This window comes from Phocoena phocoena, chromosome 17 (assembly GCF_963924675.1).
Source record: "Phocoena phocoena chromosome 17, mPhoPho1.1, whole genome shotgun sequence".
Lineage (NCBI taxonomy): Eukaryota > Metazoa > Chordata > Mammalia > Artiodactyla > Phocoenidae > Phocoena > Phocoena phocoena.
Genome location: NC_089235.1, coordinates 65082108 through 65103801, shown reverse-complemented (window position 1 = coordinate 65103801; position 21694 = coordinate 65082108). Strand labels below are relative to the sequence as shown.

Below are 21694 nucleotides of genomic sequence, written 5' to 3'. Positions count from 1 at the left end.
CTGTATGAAGTATTCCTAAAAATCTGTAGGGGTTGATTCTTTCCAAAAACCATATGAACCATGATGTTATGACTGGCCATAGTGTCAAAACTTTTGACTTCTAAAGTTCATAGTTGGTAATTGGGAGGGAAATTTAAACTTTTTTTCCCTAAATCATAGGTTATTACTCATTTCTTTCAGAAATGCTTGTGATCAACCTATGTCTTTTCGACCAAGAATATTGATAGTAGGAGAACCAGGATTTGGGCAAGGTTCTCATTTAGCACCAGCTGTCATTCATGCTTTGGAAAAATTTGCAGTGTACACATTAGACATTCCTGTTCTTTTTGGAGTCAGTGCTACATCTCCTGAAGAAACATGTGCCCAGGTAATTCATTGTTGCCCAGACACATAAGTTGTAAGTCAAAGTAGTCTTCCAAAGACAAAATCTAGAATTGCCTCGTTCTTTTTGTACTGTGTTTTTTGTCTTTCTGATTTCTAACTTCAGGTTTTCAAAATAGAACTATGCATAAGTGCTTAGTTACTGAAGAGTGTGAGTTTAAATCCCTTTTCCACCACTTACTTGCTATGTGACTTAGAAAAGTTATTAGATCTCTCTGCCCCATTTTCCCCATTTGCAAAATGGAGATAATAATAGTCCTTACCTTGTATGGCTGTTGTGAGAAATGAGTAAAATACTTAAAACAGTGACGGCTATGCAAAATAAAATTTTAATTTTCTTCATTAGAATAGGTACATTTCCCTTGAAAATTAGTATATATATATATATTCTGTGTGTGTGTAAATTCCCTAAAACTAAATGAAATGATGTTTGAAAAGATAAAAGATGCCAGCTAATTGATTTTTTTTTAAAGTTAAAATATTAGAAAATTTTTTGTTGTTACAGTTGTCATGATGGTAGAAACTATACTGTATGAAGTATTCCTAAAAATCTGTAGGGGGTGATTCTTTCCAAAAACCATATGAACCTTGCTGTTTCTGTTTTTGCTATATTAAAATTTTTTTAATGTAAAAGTGTTTTATATTTGTATTTTTATTTTAACCTTGGTTGCCATAACAGAAAAGTCTTCTAGATTTCTTGAGCTGTTTTCTAATTGCTTGAAGCAATCATGTTTTTCTAAAAACGAGACTTTTTTTGTGTGTGTGGTACGCGGGCCTCTCACTGTTGTGGCCGGATTTTCCTGGTCCGGGGCACGAACCCGTGTCCCCTGCCTCAGCAGGCAGACTCTCAACCACTGCGCCACCAGGGAAGCCAAGCCCTAAAAATGAGAATTTTATAAAACATTTAAAAACAAGATTGTGGGATTGGGGAAGCATTTTTAAAACTTGAGGGTTTTATATGACAATTCCGGGAAATTAAACATTGTTCCAGATTAATAAAGCATATAACTAATGTGCTGACTCTCTAATTGAATGTAATTTTTTTCTCTCTCTACTAGATGATTCATGAAGCTAAGAAAACAGCACCAAGTATACTGTATATTCCTCATATTCACTTGTGGTGGGAAATAGTTGGACCAACACTTAAAGCCACATTTACCACATTATTACAGAATATTCCTTCTTTTGCTCCAGTTTTACTACTTGCAACTTCTGACAAACCCTATTCCACACTACCAGAAGAGGTAATTTGGGAGAAATTATTATATTTTAAAAAGAGATATACTTAAGTAATAAGAATTTATGGAAAAAATTCCAAGTGCTACAGAGGTGAATAAAATTATAAGGAAAAGTTTTCCTATTAAAGATACCATTGTTAGCTATTTGATACATGTGCTTGTTGGGCAGGATGGTATATGTATATGTGTATGTATATTGTAAGACCATATTGTAAATTTTTTTTCTCTAAATGGAATATGATGCATACTATTCTGTAACTTACTTTATATATCTTATGTGTTTTTTAATACATAAGTCTTATTTCTTTCAAGAGCAGCATAGCCTTTTCTGTTTTCTTGATATACCATAATTTATTTATCCAAATCCTTATTAATAGGATTTTAGTTATTTTCCAGTTTTTTTCCTGTTGAACTGCTACAGTGAGCATTCTTGGGTTTTAAATTATATGAGCATTACTATGTGGATTTTTTTTAACATGCATTCCTAAAAGTGGAATAACTATAGCTTAGCCAAAGAGTATGCACATTTGACATTTTTGATAGTACCAAATTACTGTCCTTCAAATTTGTGCCAATTTAGACAACTACCAGTGACAAAGTTCATTCTGCTTCTGCCTGTAATACTCTTCTCCTAGATACATAGAAAATAAAGATGTGATCCTTTATTTTTCTCAGATGTCTGCCTAGATATCACCTCAGAGGTCTTCCTGATCAGTTTCTCAATTACAGCAGTAACACCTCTGCCTATCACTCTCTTCTCCCTTACTCTGCTTTGTTTTTATCACTACTTGACATTAAATATTAATTCGTTTGACTCTATCTCTACTAGCAGAATGTAAAATACGTGAAATCAGGGACATTTTTCCACCTCTCCGTCCCCAGAATACATAATAAGCATGTTGTAGTCTTGTGTGTGTGTTTTTAGAACATTAGTAGGATGATAATTCAAATATTTTATTTTAAATATATTTACTGAGCACTTATTCTGTGACAGACATGGTTATAGGCATTGGGAATATAGCATTGAACAATATAGAGAAAAATCTGTATCCTCCTAGGGCTTACATTTTAGTTGAGGGAGAGACAAACAAAAATAAAATATAATACCAACCTACCAGTATGGAGAAAAATTTAGCTAAGCAATGCCAAAAGAGTGTGGTAGGGCCACAGTGTTAAATCCACTAGGTTAGCCTCACCAAGAAGATGACATTTGAGCAAATACCTGGAGAAGGTAAGGTAGTGACCCATTTGAGTATCTGAGGGACAGAGGTTCCTGGCAGAGGAAAAGCAAGTGCGAAAGCCCTGAAGGAAGAGTGTGGTGTGTTGGAAAAATCGTAGAAAGTCTAGAGTGGCTAGAACAGAGTGAATAAAGGACAGAGTAGAAGGAAATGATGTCAGGGAGTTATCAAAGGACCAGATTGTGTCCCTGATGGCAGTTTTGTAGTTGTTAATTCTTCAACTAAAACTTAAATAAACTGGGAAATGAACATTAAGTATATATTAATTACAGATTCTTAGGGTGGGAAGAGTCCTTAAAGTTTTCTACTTTAGTCATCTAGTTCTGGACTCTAAGTCTTTCTTTTGTATAGAACACCTTCACAGTTCATTTTGTTAGTTCTGACTCCTTAGAAAAATCAACTTATTTTGAGAGGCTTCCATTTCTTAATGTCCATTTGTTTCCCACATAAAATAGAGAGCCCGTCTATTCTGTCTTCATCATGACAAGCTCTTTGTATGTTTGAATATGGTTTTGTGTTCACTTCTATCTCCTCGCTCTGACCCAGTCTTCTTCACACTAAAAATTTCTTCTTCTATGATAAGGTATATTCCTTAGGAATATTAAATACAATAAAAGTTTATTTCTTGCTCACTTAACAATACCAGGCAGATGACTAGATTGGCGGGTCCACCCTCCACCATGTAGTCATACCAGACACTCAGGCTGAGAGAGCTTTCTCATTTTCATCATGTGACTTTCCAGGTTACTTTCATTCCACCCAGCTGAAAGGATTGGCCTTCTTGTGCCTGGTCTGAAAGTGATACATATCATTTCCTTTCACATTCCATTGGCTAAAACTCACATAGCCATACCTAACTGCAAGGGAGACCAGGAAATATGATATAGCAGTGTGCCCAAAAGGAAGAGAACATGGAGTGTGATAATAGCAGGCTCTGCTACACGTCACACATATTTTTAGTTTCCTCAAAATTCTAGTCACTCTCTTGAATGTCTTTCTCTTTATAGTCCTTTTGAAAGGCTGTACTCAGAATGAAGTAAGTACTCTAGCAATGTTCTGATTAACAGAGTAAAGAATTGCTGTTTAGTAGCCCCATTAACCATTGATTTATTGTACTCACTGTCAATTAAAACTTTGTTAATTATTTCAAAGTTTAAAACAAAGATAAGTTTATACTCTTGGTAATAAGTAAGGCAAACTAGCTGAACTTTATAAAGACGTAGGGAGGTTGAAAAGCTGTCATCAGTTTAACTTTATCAAGAATGTGGGAATTTTGGGGCTTCCCTGGTGGCGCAGTGGTTGAGAGTCCGCCTGCCGATGCAGGGGACACGGGTTCGTACCCCAGTCCGGGAAGATCCCACATGCCGTGGAGCAGCTGGGCCTGTGAGCCACGGCCGCTGAGCCTGCGTGTCCGGAGCCTGTGCTCCGCAACGGGAGAGACCACAACAGTGAGAGGCCTGCGTACAGCAAAAAAAAAAGAAAAAAAAAAGAATGTGGGAATTTTGTACTCAAAAAAAAATTTTTTTAAAGATAGCTTCTTTGTTTTCTTATGGTAATATTTCCTAAGCATATCACTGTAAACTGAGTAAAGTATCCCAGTATCACACTGTACTGTAGGGTGGAATGGGCACTGGACCAGGAATTGCTCATTTTATAAAATGAATAGTCTATGTGGATGCAAATAATCCAGTCCGCTTTGAGCCTTATATAGTCTATGTAGTCCTTAGTGATCCAGTGATATTGTCTATATAGCATTGGGCTATAATATGTGAGAAGTACTGTGTATACCATCATGAGCTACATTAAAGTTTGTCTATCTCAAAACTGCAGTCAGAGTATCTATATGTATGAGTACTAGTGGACCCTAACAACACAGCAGTATGGAAAAATGAGAAAGAAAGTCATCAGTGGATTAGAAACTTTGATGAATTGTGAAAGAAAAGCAGTGGGGATTAGATTGATACAGGTAACCACATTTTAAAGCATGTGCATGAAAGGACTGCTTTGAAAGATGGGAGTGGTTTCTAGCTCTGGTTCGGTGCTAGGAGGGAATTGAAAGAGCCTTTGGACAACTTTGGATTTTTTGGCTTTCTTCACTTCTGGCCATGCCAGACAGCAGTCAGCTGAGTTGTTTGTCCTCAGCTAGAGCAGTGAAGGTGGGCCCAAGGACTAGTGTGGCAGAGCAGTGACTTATGATAGGTACTGAATGGGAGAAGTAGGGAGACCCTGTGCCCAGAAGACAAATTACAGGCACATTCTGTGTCTAACATAGGCAAGCTTCTTTCATAATCACTGGAAGTAGAAGCTAGAATAAACAGAAAAGGCATCTGTGGACAGTTGAAGATTTCAAAGGCAAAGATAAATTTATAAGTAAGCTTTTGAGGAAGGACAGCTCCATGGAAAATCATATCCATGCATCAGCAACAGATTGTTGTGGAAAAGAACCAACTGAAGACATTATACATGAAATAACTCCCCCCAAATAAAAAAACCCCGCAGGGCTAAAAAGAAGCAAACACAGATAAGAGTGAATTAGCAAGATGGAAGACCATGAGATCAGAAATTCTTATAGTAAATAATAAAAACAAGACAAAGATTTGAAAAGTGAGGAAGAAGTTAAAGGAAACAGAGGACATAGATTCAGGTCTAACATCTGTTTAATGGGATTTATGGGAGGAGAAAAATGTACAAGAGAAAAATGGTCACATAATAGAACATTTCATAGAATTAAAGAATACCATAATGTTCAGTTTTAAAAGGTCCCCTGTTCTAACTGATGGGTATAAAAAGGCCCACATCTAGATAAAATTTCAGAACTCCAAAAGTATAGAGAAAAATCTAAAAATCTTCCAAGAGAATAAAACATTATTAGAAAGGACTGAAAATCAAATTGCTTCTATATTCTCACTGGTATAATACCAGCTACTAAGGAGGCAACTGAGCAATATTTTCAAAGTTAGAAGGAAAATAATTTTGCACCTGTAATTTTCTTCCCAGCAAAGTTAGCATTTGAGTGAAAGAACAAAATAAAGATATTTTTGAACATGCAGTGCCTAAGAAGCTATTACCCATAAACCCCTGACTGAAATAATTATTAAGGGATTATTTCTCCTCTTGGATTTTTTTTATTTTGCAGAAGTTGCATATAAGAAGCAGTGAGCAAAGAAAACAGTAAAACTCGTCACAAAACTGTGCTAGTAACATTTTTTTAAGGACTGTAAATCTAAGTTGATCTTGGTTCTGAACTCAAAACGGCAGGAAGGACATAGTGAAGGAGGATGAGGAAGTAAAAGCACATTCAGATTTGTATCTGATATGTAGATATTATTAACTTCACAGTTTGGTAGGAAAAGAAGCTTAGAGATATGTCTGTTAAAACTTGTAACAATAAAAGAATAGAAATACAGCATACAACTTCCAGGCCACCAGAAAGGGGGAAAAGGTACAAACTGCAATAGAAATATCAACAAAATAGATTCTAAAATTTAATGTAGAAGAAAAAACTGCTTGAGGGACTTCGCTGCTTGTCCAGTGGTTAAGACTCCGTGCTTCTACTGTACAGGGCACAGGTTCAATCCCTGGTTGGGGAACTAAGATCCTGCATGCCACGTGGCATGGCTAAAAAAAAGTTCTTGAATTTCCAAGAAAATTTTGAAGAAGCCCTCCAAATATGGTAAAGCATACCACAATGTTAGTGATTAAAACTGTGCATTTGGGCCAGAAATGGCAAATTAATGTAATACAGTTCATTAGTAGACTCTTGTATACATAGTAGTTTAGTGAATGGATTAGCAAAAGGAGAGACTTATTTCATAAATGATGTTGTGTATGTAGTCTTCGTAAGTTTGGAGCATGGAAGAACCTACAAAGCAGAAAATGCAAAAGCTGTGAATGTAAATTTCTCTGTATCATAGGTAGGCTGAACAAAGTACACAAACATCATACAAGGAATAAACATTATCATCCTCTAATAATTCTTGGAAAGATCTAGAGGTTTGTTTAGAAGCATCCTTTTGAGACCTGTTTTGCCTTTATTCTTTTTTTGGTGGTAAAATATACCTAATTTACCATTTTAACCATTTTTAATGTACAGTTCAGTGACATCAAGTACATCGCTTTAAGTTCGTTCATGATGTCGTGCAGCCATCACCACTATCCATTTCCAGAACTTTTTCATCAACTCAAACAGAAACTCTGTATCCATTAAACAATTATTCCCCATTCCTTCCTCTCCCAGCCCTTGGACACCACTAGTAACTTCCGGTCTCTTTGAATTTACCTATTCTAGGTATCCTCATATAAGTGGAACATAAAGTATCTGTCCTTTTGTGACTAGCTTATTTCACTTAGCATAATGTTTTCATTGTTCATCCATGTTGTAGCAGGTGTTCAAATTTCATTCCTTTTTAGGTTGAATAATATTTCATTGTAAGTACATACCACATTTTCTTTATCTCTTTATCTGGTGATGAACATTTGGATTGTCTCTACCTCCTGCCTACTGTAAATAATTCTGCTATGATTATTGGTATACAAGTATATGTTGAGTCTTTTATTTTTTTTCTTGCAGTTTTTTTGAATATACTGGGTTACATGATAATTTTGTGTTTAACTTTTTGAGGAACCATCATACTGTTTTCTACAGTGGCTGCACCCTTTTACATTCCTACCAGCACAAGGGGTCTAACTTCTCCACATCCTTACCAATACTTATTATTTTCCAGCCTTTATTCTTACTGAAGAACCACTCATTCTCATATCTCACTTTGGGTTGTGAAGGTGAATTACTTGATCTCAACAAAACCATTAAGTAAAATATCACCATATCAGTTATTGTATGAATTATAGTTTGGAGCCTTGAGTTCTAAAGAAGATCCCATGTTTTTAGTTCCTTATCTATTGCATACATGGTTTCTATAATACATAAGTTCAATATAAGTAAAAGGTTTAAGAAATTATTTCTTTATTACACAATTTAGATTGTCATTAAAAACATGTACAGTAACCTACTGTGGCATTGAATGATTGATACATAGTAATGTGTGTGTATACATACATATGTATATAAAATGCATCTGTTTTCTTTTTTAAGGTACAAGAATTATTTATCCATGATTATGGAGAAATTTTTAATGTCCAGTTGCCTAATAAAGAAGAACGGACACAATTTTTTGAAGATTTAATTCTAAAGCAAGCTGCTAAGCCTCCTATATCAAAAAAGAAAGCAGGTTAGTTCTTGTATCAAAGTTAATATGTAATAATTTTGAGAAAGTGGAAATGAAATATCAGTTAATGGCATTGCCATCTTCTAATATCAGAAGCTCAAAACCTCAGTTGAGGTTGATACCTCTTACTTACCTCTTAAAATCCCTATGTTTCCCATTAAAATAGACTAGAGTTCTTATTTATTTATTTGTTTGTTTGTTTATTTAGGCTACGTCGGGTCTTAGTTGCAGCATGCAGACTCTTAGTTGCTGTATGCATGCAGGATCTAGTTCCCAGAGATTGAATCCCAGCCCCCTGCATTGGGAGCTCAGAGTCTTACCCAGTGGGCCACCAGGGAAGTCCCTAGACTAAAATTCCTGAAGCATACAAGGCCTTTCATAGTATAGCCCTAGTCTATGTGGAATTGGGGCTAGAATTCATAGCATAGCCCCAATCTGTCTTTCCAAGCACACCTTCGGCACTTTTCTCTCCCCCACCTTTTTCCTTCCAAAGCACTCTATCTTTAAACCATATACAGCATGTTGTGTCTTTTCATAATTTCATTCATACTTCTTTCTAGTATAACTTATTATTTCTTCCCTAACATCTAGACAAAATTAATTTATTACCTTTATGATGCACTGTACTTTCTTCATGCTACTACTGTGATACCACAGGGATGTTGTAATTATGTCTCTTACTCCCTTTATTGACTGCCTGCTTATTGGGGCAGCACCCTCATATTCCCTCCTTTATCCTTATTACTTATTAGTGCATATCTGTTTAAACAAAATTAAATTTTTGTTATATTTGAAACATGCCACAATTTTTTTTGTTAGTTTAAAAATTAACTAGTAAAAATGACTTTTTAAAAAATTAGAATATTCTTGTCTTGGAAATATGCATTTTCAAAATTTTAATAGCCTCTTAAATGATCTTAAAATGGTAATGATTTAGGAATTAGCACTCCAAATTACAAGTTAGCGATTATTGCTGGGGGTGTTGTAGAGGTCGAGATTATGGTAGCTGTTTAGTATTCCAAATCCTCTGATTCCTGGCAAATACGAGGAGGATAATCCCTGGGAGCTTGTCTACTTTGTGTACTGAATTGTTTATTACCCTTGATACGGTGGGAGAGTGGTAACTAAAATCTTCCATTCATATAAAGTTTTGCAGGCCTTGGAGGTACTCCCTGTAGCACCACCACCTGAACCAAAACCACTGACAGCAGAAGAAGTGAAACGACTAGAAGAACAAGAAGAAGATACATTTAGAGAACTAAGGATTTTTTTAAGAAATGTTACACATAGGCTTGCTATTGACAAGCGATTCAGAATATTTACTAAACCTGTTGACCCTGATGAGGTATTAATTTAATCTTTGGATCAAAATGCTTCAGAATTAGAGACTATTTGACTAGTTTATGTGGTTCCCTCTGTATACTGTGATCTTGTTTTCTGTATTTGGAAACATACCAAGTAGTATCCTAAGCACACAGAGGCTTCAAGAGCTACGTAAAGCATTTTCCTTTCCTGCAGAGCATAGACAATTAACTTTGCCCAACTCAAATGTTGTAGAAGTAATTTGAGAATGTCTTAATGCTACATGATATTACTGTGACCTACACAGTTAAGAATGAGGTCCTAAGTTGACATTGAAGGGTGGGTGGCATTTGGATGAGGAAAGAGGTTTAGAATGTTACTGGAGATATAGGTGCCCAAGAATAAGAATGAATACAAAACAAAACTCGCCTTAAATAGAGTCACAGTTTTGTATTAATATATTTTCATTATATCTTATGTATTTATTCTCTCTCCTTTATTTTGCCTGGTAGAAAAACTTGACTCAAATTTTTTACTGTTCAGAGTTAATTTAGTGATTTGGTCATTTGCTTGAATTTTAGGTTCCTGATTATGTCACTGTAATAAAGCAACCAATGGACCTTTCATCTGTAATCAGTAAAATTGATCTCCACAAGTATCTGACTGTGAAAGACTATTTGAGTGATATCGATCTAATCTGCAGTAATGCTTTAGAATACAATCCAGATAAAGATCCTGGAGGTGAGCATTACTGGTTTTGTTTTTCTTCCTCAGAGGGTGGAATGGGGGCTGCTAATGCTTAGTGGCGGGTGATTTCATACTAGGTGCTATATTATAAACATTTTATATTCACAGTGCCATTCAGTCCTCAACAACGATATCCTCATTTTACAGTTGAGAAAAATGGAAGTTTAGAGAGGTTAAAAAACTTACTCAAGGTCATACTATCAGGAAGTGGCAGAGGCAGAATTCAAATGCAGGTTTCTTTCACTCCAAAACAATTATATGATGTAGCCTCTAATGAAACACAAAATTGCATAACAACTTAGCTTGTTTCCTTTGTTTATCAGTGTTCTTTCTCAAAGTAGAAAAATTAAAGCTCTCTGTAATAAAATGTTTGAAAGGATTTTCTTAGTTAAGACCGTTATAAATTTTATTACAAAAGTAATATAGCATAATTCTTGCTAACAGTAATACTTAAAAAACTAAGTCACCCATTTCCTTTCTCCGAGGGTGGACACTGTTGTTTGGGGATATCTTTCCAGATCTTTTCTATGCGTAGAATGCATTCACGTTCTACCTCACGTACCCAGTCCATTAAATAAAATGTATAAAGTGAAGGATTTTTAAGTGATATATTTGTTCATATTTATAATGATATAGTCAAATATCTATATGTTTGTTATAAACGTGTTCATTTCCAAAAAATATTCTCTCAGGTGCTTTTTCCTAGCTTCCTATTCTGGCTTTATGGATGCTGTGCCCTTAACTGTCTTAGTGGATAATTTTTTTTAATAGTTCTATTTCCTGCGTTGGCTCTCTCCTCTAGTACATTGGCATTCTGTTTTTAAATTTGTAGTCCTTATGAATTAGATTGATTTCCACCACTAAGCGTTTCCTCAACAATTTAAAAGTTCACTGTTCTTCCCTTGCCAGTCTTCTGCCCACACCTTCCCTAGACTTTATCCCATAGTTCAGAGTTTTGGAGGTAAGCAGTGGGAAACAGCCTACCATGTTGGGAATACCCCTTAACTGTAGAAAGAAGGAAGCATTTATCCTGGAGGAAGAGGGCTTTTTCTGTTTCATTGCAGTCATACTGCCGCTGCTTCCCTTTTCATCCACTGTGACAACCTAAAATTACTTTAGAGCAGTGGTGTTCACACTTTAGCTACCATCAGCATCTCCTACGGGACATGTTAAGATGCAGTTGCTGGGCCTCACCTCCACAATTTCTGATTCTGTAGATGCAGGGCCTGAGAGTGATGTGCATTCTGACAGATTCCAAGGTTTTGCCGATGCTGCCACACTCCAGGAACCAATGAACGTCGCCTGGCCTTTCTTCAGGCCATGTTAGAAGCCCCCAGCAACATCCCTTCTGTTATTATAGCTGTTCCTGTCAACTATAAACTGAATATTGTGTGAATTTTGCAGCCTGCTGCCCTGTGAGGGGGACTGATCCAGCCGTTCAAGCAAATTTGCGTTCACTTATTATCTGCCTGTCGCCTCAAGGCATTTTCCAGTTTACAGTGCTTAGGTTCAGTTTTGGATGTTTTTCTAGTGTTTCTCATGTAGGGTTGCTGTTTCATTGTCTTTGTTTAGTTTCTCTGTAAATGTAATAACATCCTCTATATCTCTTCCAAAATTGTTTTACATCCCTGGTTCACTCATGACACTGATAGCCTTCCTTGCTGTTTTTGTGTCATTATGTTGTTTAGTTTTGCTACTGATTGATTCTTATATTTTCTCTGGTATTTCAAAGGGATCTGGATAGCACAGGGCAATGAAATTAGGTTGAGTCTGTCACGTTGAATCAGATGTCCAGAACATTAGATTAACATCAAAAACAGAAATAACACAATTCCAGTAACTTTTACTATTCATGGTAGAAGTAAAAAAGGAATTGTAACAGCTATAATCTTAGCCCAACATATGGTGTTAATTTTTGTTACATTAGCAAAAGGAAAACATTTTAAAATTCTTTATTCATTCCATAGATCGTCTTATTAGACATAGAGCCTGTGCTTTAAGAGATACTGCCTATGCAATAATTAAAGAAGAACTTGATGAAGACTTTGAGCGGCTTTGTGAAGAAATTCAGGAATCTAGGAAGAAGAGAGGTAGGAAAATGATTTGATATCAGAAAAAGATGCTTTAGATGTACTGAGTCCTTTTAATTAATTGTTCATGTAATTTTCAAATCTGGAAATTTGATTTGATATTCCACGTGTCTGTTTATAAGGTTGTAGCTCTTCCAAATATGCCCCATCTTACTACCATGTAATGCCAAAGCAAAATTCCACTCCTGCTGATGAAAGAAGACCAGATCCAGAGAAAAATGAAAAGCTGAAGACCCCCAGTACTCCTGTGGCTTGCAGCACTCCTGGTAAGTGCACTTATGTAATTTTTACTTACGAAACTATAGCCTTTATTCTCCTCTAATGCTGTTTACTTTTTCCATCAGTTTCCTTTGTCTATATCGATGCAGCGAATTATGTTGATTTCATTAACAGTAAGGCAACTTTCATTCTTGAAATAAATCCAGGCTTGCAATAAAGTACCACTTGCAATCCCAGTTTACCTGTCACCTCTCAGGTCACAATCTAATTGTGGTATGACTTGATTTGAAACTGACTTTTATTTCCTATAAATCCTAGTCTGTTTCCTGTTCCTCTTTATTCTTAGAGTATAATTCCATGGAGTACCAACCCAAATCCTGTGGGGTTCCTGAGGCCTCTCTTCTTTGGCAAGCTCTTAATTCCAGTTTTTGCCCTTTAAGCTCCATGAATTTCAGACTGTCCTCAGCTTCTTAGTCTCTCAGCTATTCATTTGTTTTCCCAGATTTTGGTGCCATAATTCCTCAATGCTTTTAAACAGAATGTTCATAGAGGCAGTATTCAATGGGAGCAACCCAGTGCAGATCAACAGCAGAATATGGAAAAATACAGATTATTATACAAAAGTGAAAATTATTAAACTTCAAGTACATACAACAGTATGGATGAGTCTCCCAAACATAAGGTTGCAGTGTGGTTATACTGCATCTAGTCTAGGCAGAATGTTGAATCTCTGTATACTGTAGTTTCTTCATCTGTAAAATGATGTCGATAATGGTAGCAAACCTGATCAGGTTAAAGTGGAATGTCAGTGAGTTAGTACATATAAAGTCCTTAGAAGAGTTCCTACTATATGGTAAGCACTCAGGAAGTATAAGCTATTTTTAGTCTCACCCTTCCTTCAGTTCATTCCTTGTACTACTGCCAAAGCGACCTTTGTAATATATGCATCAGACAAGTCATGTCATTGCCCTCCTTAAAGTTATTCGATTTTTTAAAAAATTATTCAAGATAAAATCCAAATTCCTTAGAATGACAGGTCATTGACCACTTTCTGCCTTCTCACAGAACTCTCTACTTTTGTTTGTGTATTCCAACCATACAATACTATGGTGATATCTCAGATTCTCCCCTTAATATCGCAGGAGGTATTTTTTTCTCCCACTTACTTGGACTTTAAAAAATTGTTGAATGTTCTCTTACCCTTTTTCTTTAAATTATTTGAAGCTCCGTTGAAGAGAAAAATCCGCAGAAAGTCGAAGTGGTACTTAGGCACCATAACAAAACGAAGGAGGATTTCACGGGCAAAAGATGTTGGCCAAAATGTCGTAGATGACAAAATTGAGAATGATACAGAGGAAAATCAAGACACAAGCGTAGACCACAATGCGGCTGGAAACACAGGGGAGTCTTTAATGGAGGAAACTGAAAAGCAGCAAAATGCCTCTGAAAGCAAAATGGAATTGGGAGATAATTATTCAAGTACTTGTTTTGAAAATCAACTTGAAGAATCTGGAAAGACTATAGCATGTACAGAATTGAGGAAAGATAAGATCACTTGCAATGGAGATGCTTCTAGCTCTCAGATAGCAGATACTTCTGATGAAAATGAAGCAAAAGGTAAGTCTCAGTCAAGCGACTTAGTAATTTTAAAAGATGTTTCATTCAAAGTTCTTAAATAGTTAATTACCATCTCAGTTTACTCCTTTTTCCTTGTCTTTCAGAGTACAGGAGTTAATTAGGGAAAATAGCATTATCTTTAATAACTGTTGAGCTAGTAAAATCACTGTTGTTAAAAGCACACTACAGCATCAAACAGTAGTTTACTGCTTAGTAGCTTGTGACCTCGGTCAAGATTCTTGACCCATCAGCGTCAGTTTTCTCATTTGCAAAATTGGGGTAGATAGTTGCTGGGTAATAAGATATTCTGAGGATTGAATAAAGTAATTCATCTAAAGCATGTAGCAAAGTGCTTGGCTATACAATTTTTAAAAGCTGGCAGGATACCCTCTCATTTTTAAGCAAGATAAGCAGTTTCTTATCCTGTGATTTCTTGCTGAGTGATGTAGAACAACTGTTACCCACCCCCATCATTCCTCTATTCCTACTGTAGGTTTAGCCCAAGGTTATTTATATTTATTCTAATGATCCTGCTCCCAAAGTCTTTCATGTAGAATTGTTTCCTGTCTGCACCTTTTTGGACCTTTGGCATTAGATTTGTTTGGTTTTTGGAAAAGCCAAACATTATTTAGTCTTACAAAGCAAAAAAAGGGTAACAGGGTCAAAAATTTATTTTGGTCAAAAACAAGTATTGACTGAGTTAATGAGACTGGTTTTCTTCAGTGGCTTATATGCTGTAGATAAATCTTTTCCAAGGACTCCCTTAAAATGAGTTCTCGTGTGTTTGAGTAATCTTAGAATGGTCTATTTTAAATGTTAATCCTCTGGCTGTATAATTTAGTATGTTTTGTTTAGGTTCGAAGTTTATTTTTTCTTTTATCATTATCTTTTTTTAAAAGGACACTATTTAGTGAGACAGGTACCTGTTTCCATGTCAGGAGATTTGGGTTCTTGTCCTGGCTCTTAGAACAGTTAGGTATGTTGACCATAGAAAAGTCTTCACCTTTCTTTGGCCTCATTTTTCTCATCTCTCAGTGAATAGATTGTTCTAGATCAGGGATAGGCAAACTTTATCTGTAAAGGCCCAGATAGTCACAACTATTCAACCCTGCTGGAAAAGCCACATTGACACACATATGTAAAATGGGCATGGTTGTGTTCTAAGAAAACTTTAATTATGGATTAATTAAATCCATATTTAGCCTATGTGTAGTAGTTTGCAACTCCTATTCGAGATTACTGAAGCCCCTTCCAGCTCTTAAATTCTCAGTTTTATGCCTAAGTAGGAGACAGTCTAATCTGTTGAGGATCCCTTGAAATACTCTATTTGAGAAAATATTTCTGAAATGTCCTTAATTTTTTTTTTTTTTTTTTTTGGCCGCGCTGTGTGGCATGCAGGTTCTTAGTTCCCCGACCAGGGATTGAACCTGTGCCCCCTGCAGTGGAAGCTCAGACTCCTAACCACTTGGACCACCAGGGAATTCCCTGTCATTAATTTTTGAGTGTGTAAATGGCAGCATCTTAATTTTACAGCAGAGTCAATAAACCAGAACAGGGGTTTGTGTCTAAGTAAATATGTCCTGCTATTTAATCTGCCTAATATTTATCTTAGGTATTATAAAATGTCTATGAAACAAATAATAGTTATTTATTTTTTCATTCTAGAAATGTGTGTTCTGCGAATGACTCGAGCTAGACGTTCCCAAGTAGAGCAACAGCAGCTCATCAGTGTTGAAAAGGCTTTGGCAATTCTTTCTCAGCCTACACCCTCACTTGTTGTGGACCATAAGCAATTAAAAGTATGTAAATTGAAATCATAATGCTTTCATTGTGCAGGTTAGAAACATAACCCACCAAAAAAGGGGTTGTAATAGTACATTGCATAAATTTGGCATGTAATAAATAGTGATCTTTTATGAAAGGATAAACTTGGTATAGAATAACTTTCATAAAGGCAGTGGTTGGAGATGGCTAGTATGTTGGTATTATTGTTTTTAACATACTTATCTATGTCACTGATCCCATACATTGTTTTTATGACCATTACATATGGCCATTTTAGTTGGTTTTTACTTAACAAAAACATGCAACCGTGGTTAACTATGAGGTAATGGAATATCAAGGTAAGACCAGACTTGAAGAATCACAGAAATTTATCAATAGTAAGTCCATTTCAGTCATAACAAAAAAACACTGAGTGGATGGAAATTCCTTTTTGTAAGAAAAGAACCCTGACGTGGTGAGGTCATTTATGTACTGTCTCTTTTAATTTCACATAACAGAATTGATTATAATGTACTCATAGTGCCATAAAATATTCTGCAAAAATGTTGCCTTATTTCCTGTTAGTCTAATTTGAGATTATTTTTTAATTTGTGTCTAGTGATGTATGGCTAGAATTGAAATTGGCAACCTCCTCAGCTGTAGTTTTTAGGATGAGAGGCCAGAGTCATAGACTGTAGATAACATTAACTTACAGCTGAATGTCAGAGTCATTATCAGAGGCTGCAGTGTCTCATTAGATGACTTGGCCTGCCTTCTCTCTGGCTTATATTCTAAAAATGCCCCCACATCTTCAAAATTAAGATATCTCAGGGAATTTCTCTCACATATGTAACACTTACGTTTTCTTTTAGAATCTTTTGAAGACTGTTGTTAGAAAAAGTCAAGAATACAATATTTTTCAGTTGGAAAATTTGTATGCTGTAATCAGCCAGTGTATTTATCAACATCGCAGGGATTATGACAAAACGACACTTATTCAGGTAAACTAATATATATAAGTTAACACATTATAAAAAATTTTAAATACCATTTTTTAATGTGTGGATTATGGATTATTTCTAGGTATAACTGTGTTCTGTGCTTTTTTAAATCTAGCACTTAAATTAGTTTGTGTTTCTTTAATGAGCAATGGAACACTAGTATCTGTAAACTATGAAAAATCTATTTTGTGTGTATATTGATGAAGATATATAGTTCCTTTTTAAGACAGACTTAACATAGACCTATTTGTCTTTACTTAATCCTGCTTTACAGTGGGCATTCAAGTACTAATGTTTAAAATAGAGTTTGGCTGATACCTATATAGTATTTTATATATATATATATATATATATATATATATATATATATATATGACTGGTATCTACTATATACCTATTAGCATGTAATATATATAGTATTTAGTATATCTAATAAAGTATACTATGGTACCTTCACAGAATAATATATATGTAAAGTAGTACCTACAAAATATAAAGTATCAATATCTATATGTACACCAGTGCCTTGATTAATAACTGTATGAATTTAATGTAAGATGAAAGCATCTCAGACTTACTTCAAAGAGGTTTAAATAATGAAGTCCCATCAGTGATACCAGTCTATGTGATAGTCATAAACACTGGACAAAGTTTCTGTTTCACTATCAGATATATACATGGATAATAATATCCTTAAGGTTGTTTACTGCAAAAAAAAAAAAACCCAGCAATGGAGTCATGTTTCTTTGATTTTTTTCCATATTGAAACTTACTATTTTTCCTTCCTACCCTTTATCTAGAAAATGGAGCAAGAAATAGAAAACTACAGTTGTTCCAGATCATGACGTTATGGTACCAAATATTCTTTATATTCCGTTCCTGTTTAATTCACCTTTGTCATGCTGACATAACTGATGCAAGATGAAATCCTGTATCTTTAAGGAAAAGATTAAAATAGTAAATAAAAATATTTAAACTTTTCTGGTATTTATGTACATGTGTAAGATAACTTACAGAGATAACTGATAAATATTGGAATTTTCATTGAGTCACTGTAGTATAGTATTCCTGTGCTTATCAGTAGTTAAAATGTGGCCAACTCTTAATAAAGTTATTTCGATAACTAATGTTTATGGCACTTAAGAGTAACTAGTGGGCTTCCCTGGTGGCGCAGTGGTTGAGAATCTGCCTGCCAATGCAGGGGACACGGGTTCGAGCCCTGGTCTGGGAAGATCCCACATGCTGCGGAGCAACTGGGCCCGTGAGCCACAATTATTGAGCCTGTGCATCTGGAGCCTGTGCTCCGCAATAAGAGAGGCAGTGATAGTGAGAGGCCCGCGCACCGTGATGAAGAGTGGCCCCCGTTTGCCACAACTAGAGAAAGCCCTCGCACAGAAAGGAAGACCCAACACAGCCATAAATAAATAAATAAAGCAAACTGTCAACAAGTAAAAATAAATAAACACTATTATATTTAAGGGCAGTCTGTTCCTTTAAAAAAAAAGAAAGAGTAATTAGTGACATTGACATTCTTTTGTTTTAAGCACTTTTAATTTTATCCTTCCTAAAAATAGTTTGTTGTGTCAGACTAGAAACTTATTTAACCATTGTCTCTTTGCCATCCTTTGTCATCTTTGTTTTCTTCAATGCCCATCTCCCATCTGCCTTTAGCGTCCCCGCCTGTTCACTTAAAAGCTAGTGTTCGAGTAGTGATTTGCAGGAGGTCCCTTGAACAACTTCTAGCTGCACCACAATTCTGTACTTGAAGGTCAAAATTAATGCTTTTTAGATAAACATTTTTTATAATTCTCATTTGGATTAATAAAAATTTTAAATATTTTTCGGTTTACTTTTATGATTATATATACAACAAATGTATTAATGACTACTTTGTTAAACATCTTTTTAATAGCACAAAATTTTTATATTTGAAAACTATTTATATCCTTCTAAATGTGTTTAGGTTGTATTCTATAGATACCTTTTATATACAATTATGTAAATATTATAAATTTTGTATTAATGATATACCAAAAATACATTTCTTTCTTAAAGAAATAAAAACATTCACTGCCATGCATATTCACTCCCTTCCCCCCCTGCCCATGTTTTTCCTTTTTAGGAGACATTCTACTATTAGTTTGTGAAATAGCTTCTGTTAGAAACTTCTTTTGAGGGGAATAGGGGATAATGATCTCATATGAGAGGTTCTGGATTCTAATACAGTTTCTGAGTTAAACTGCCTTTTGTTGTCATTTTATCTGGATATTGTATTTAAAGCCTTCTAAAACTCAACTCAGATACCTTAATTAGTAGATACTGTCTTATGTAATGCGTGATGCAATGCAAGTCACTGAAAACGTTTAAGTACCTGTATATTCCTGGATTCGCCTACACACACACGTACTCATTTTTAGTGAAGTTTATTATAACTTATTCTAGATGCATTTTTTATAACTAGGATTTTATTTTATATTTATAGCTTCTGTAATAAATTTTAAAGGTGAAAATTGCTTCTCAATGTTGTTTCTGTTTCTTAATTATTTTAAAATAATTCAGTGCAAAACAGTTGCAAAAATCTGTTTTATTACTGTGCATAATTTAAAATGCTGTTGACACTGAAATGTGTATATTCTTTAGCTACAAAGACTAATCTGCTTCCTGTCCTTTTCATGACACACTGTCTGCAGACGTGGGAAGTAATATATCTACATTCCTATGTAGACTTTCAAAACCATGCTGAAATTGCAAACCTGGAATTTTTTTTCTCATTTTTTTGCTTAAAAGTGCAATCAGGCTATAGTAATTAGGCAAGAAAAAGAAATAAAAGGCATATTCACAGATGATCTTATATATAGAAAATCCTAAAGAATCCACAAAACATGGGTTAGAGCCAATAAATACCGCAAAGTTTCAGGATAGACTATCAGCATAAAAATCAGTTGTATTTCTGTATACTAGCAATGAACGATCCAAAAAAGGAAACTAAGAAAGCAGGTCCATTTACAATAACACCTAAGACAGTGGAACACCTAGGAATGAATTTAACCAAGGCAGTGTAAACTTGTACACTCATGAGTAAACAATGTTGCTGAAAGAAATTAAATGAGACCTAAATAAATGGAAAGAGATCCTGTATTCATGTATTGGAAGACTTAATGTTGTTACAATGGCAACGTTCCCCAAAGCAATCCGCAGATTCAGTGCAATACCTTTCAAAGTCCCAATGGCCCTTTTTTCAGAAATGGGAAAGTCAGTCCTAAATTCATAATGGAACTGCAAGGGACCCTGACTGGCCAAAACAATCTTGAAAAAGAAGAGAAAGTTGGAAGACTCATACTTTCTTTATTCCAAAACTTACACGAAGTTACATTCACAAAACAGTCTGGTACTGGCATAAAGGACAGACAAATTTAAGAGCTAAAACTATAAAATACTTAGAAGAAAACAACCTTGAATTTGGCGATGATTTCTTAAATATGACACAAAAAATACTCTAGCAACTAAAGGAAAATTAGATAAATGGTATTTCATCAAAATTCAAAACCTTCATACTACTTCTGCAGATAGTATCTATACTATAATTATTATATAATTATGTAATTTAATATGATACTATCTTAAAACTCAACAAGAAAAAGACAATCCAGCAACGGATGTTTCTGATGACTTAACAGTTTTGAGGAGTACTGGTCAGGTATTTTGGAAGATCTCCCTCTCTTGGAATTAGTCTGTTTTTCTCATGATTAGACTGGGATTATGGGTTTTGCGGAGGAAGATCACAGAAGTAAAGTGATCATATCAAGGTTACTTACTATCATGGTGAGTTATGACTGTTGATTGACCTTGATCACCTGGCAGAAGTAGTGTTTCTCAGGTTTCTCCATTGTAAAATCACTCTTTGGGTACTGTGCTCTGGAGGAAGGTCACTGTATACAGCCCAGTCTTAAGGAACGAGAAGTTATGCTCCCCCTTCGTCTTTGTTTTTTGTTTTTGTTTTTTTTTTTTACTGTTTCTATCAGAGATCCCTGTAACTGTACACCATGGGATCAACTGAGATTATTTCAGTCTCACTTATCTTCTCTTCAGTACAGCCTCCCTGCCACATAACACACACAGAATACATTTTTGCTCAAAGTAATGCAATTGAGAGATTTCCCCATAATAAGAGGGACTTTATTAGGACTTGAGTGTAAGGTAACTACTTGCTGAGAGATACTATATGTGGGGGTAAAAACTCTATTTATTTTTTACTGACGTAGAGTTGATTTACAAAGTTAGTTTCTGGTGTAAAGCAGTGATTAAGTTATACATATATTTCTGTGCATCTGTGTTTCCTTTTACCTGGTGCCTGGAAAAAATTCATATTTATAGTTTTAAAATATATATTATTATATGTATTAAATATATATATAAGCACAGAAGGGCAGAAAATGCTCTCACCCCTTTCCTTCCAGAGACCTTTCCTAGAAATTGTGCACACTTCCCTTTTTTATCTCACTGGCTGGAACTTAGTCACATGGCCCCATTTTGTTGAGAGAGAGAGAGAGAGAGGGAGAGGGAGGGAGAAAGGAAATAGCTGGAATTCCAGAAGCTATCTTGGACTGTGAGGTGACCTTAAAGATGGAAAGATTCAGGGACTCTAATATTTTTTAATTCAGGATTTGTTTCTTATAGGAAGTAACAGCTGAAAAAGTAAGGAGCCACTGAGTCCTTGAGCACACAAGTGGCATGGTCAAATGGACTTGAAAGCTTTTCTGAGATGGTCTAGAAAAGTGACAGGCTAGAGGCAGGAAAGTCGAAAGAAAGACTTAGAAGGCATATTTGTAAAGGCTTAGTAAGACCTTGATTAGTAGTACAGGGCATATTAAA

The 21694-nt window shown here is 35.3% G+C and overlaps 1 protein-coding gene across 1 annotated transcript in view; it reads left to right on the top strand.

Moving 5' to 3' along the window:
* The window catches only part of ATAD2 (ATPase family AAA domain containing 2), a 71156-nt gene extending 53489 nt beyond the window's left edge, over positions 1-17667 (top strand). Inside the window, exons 19-29 of the mRNA XM_065895228.1 lie at positions 181-367; positions 1440-1625; positions 7950-8085; positions 9231-9427; positions 9966-10125; positions 12099-12221; positions 12344-12487; positions 13665-14057; positions 15723-15856; positions 16694-16822; positions 17623-17667. Coding sequence (XP_065751300.1) covers positions 181-367; positions 1440-1625; positions 7950-8085; positions 9231-9427; positions 9966-10125; positions 12099-12221; positions 12344-12487; positions 13665-14057; positions 15723-15856; positions 16694-16822; positions 17623-17667 — 1834 coding nt within the window. The remainder of the gene's footprint in view (positions 1-180; positions 368-1439; positions 1626-7949; positions 8086-9230; positions 9428-9965; positions 10126-12098; positions 12222-12343; positions 12488-13664; positions 14058-15722; positions 15857-16693; positions 16823-17622) is intronic.
* The last annotated feature ends 4027 nt before the right edge of the window (positions 17668-21694 follow it).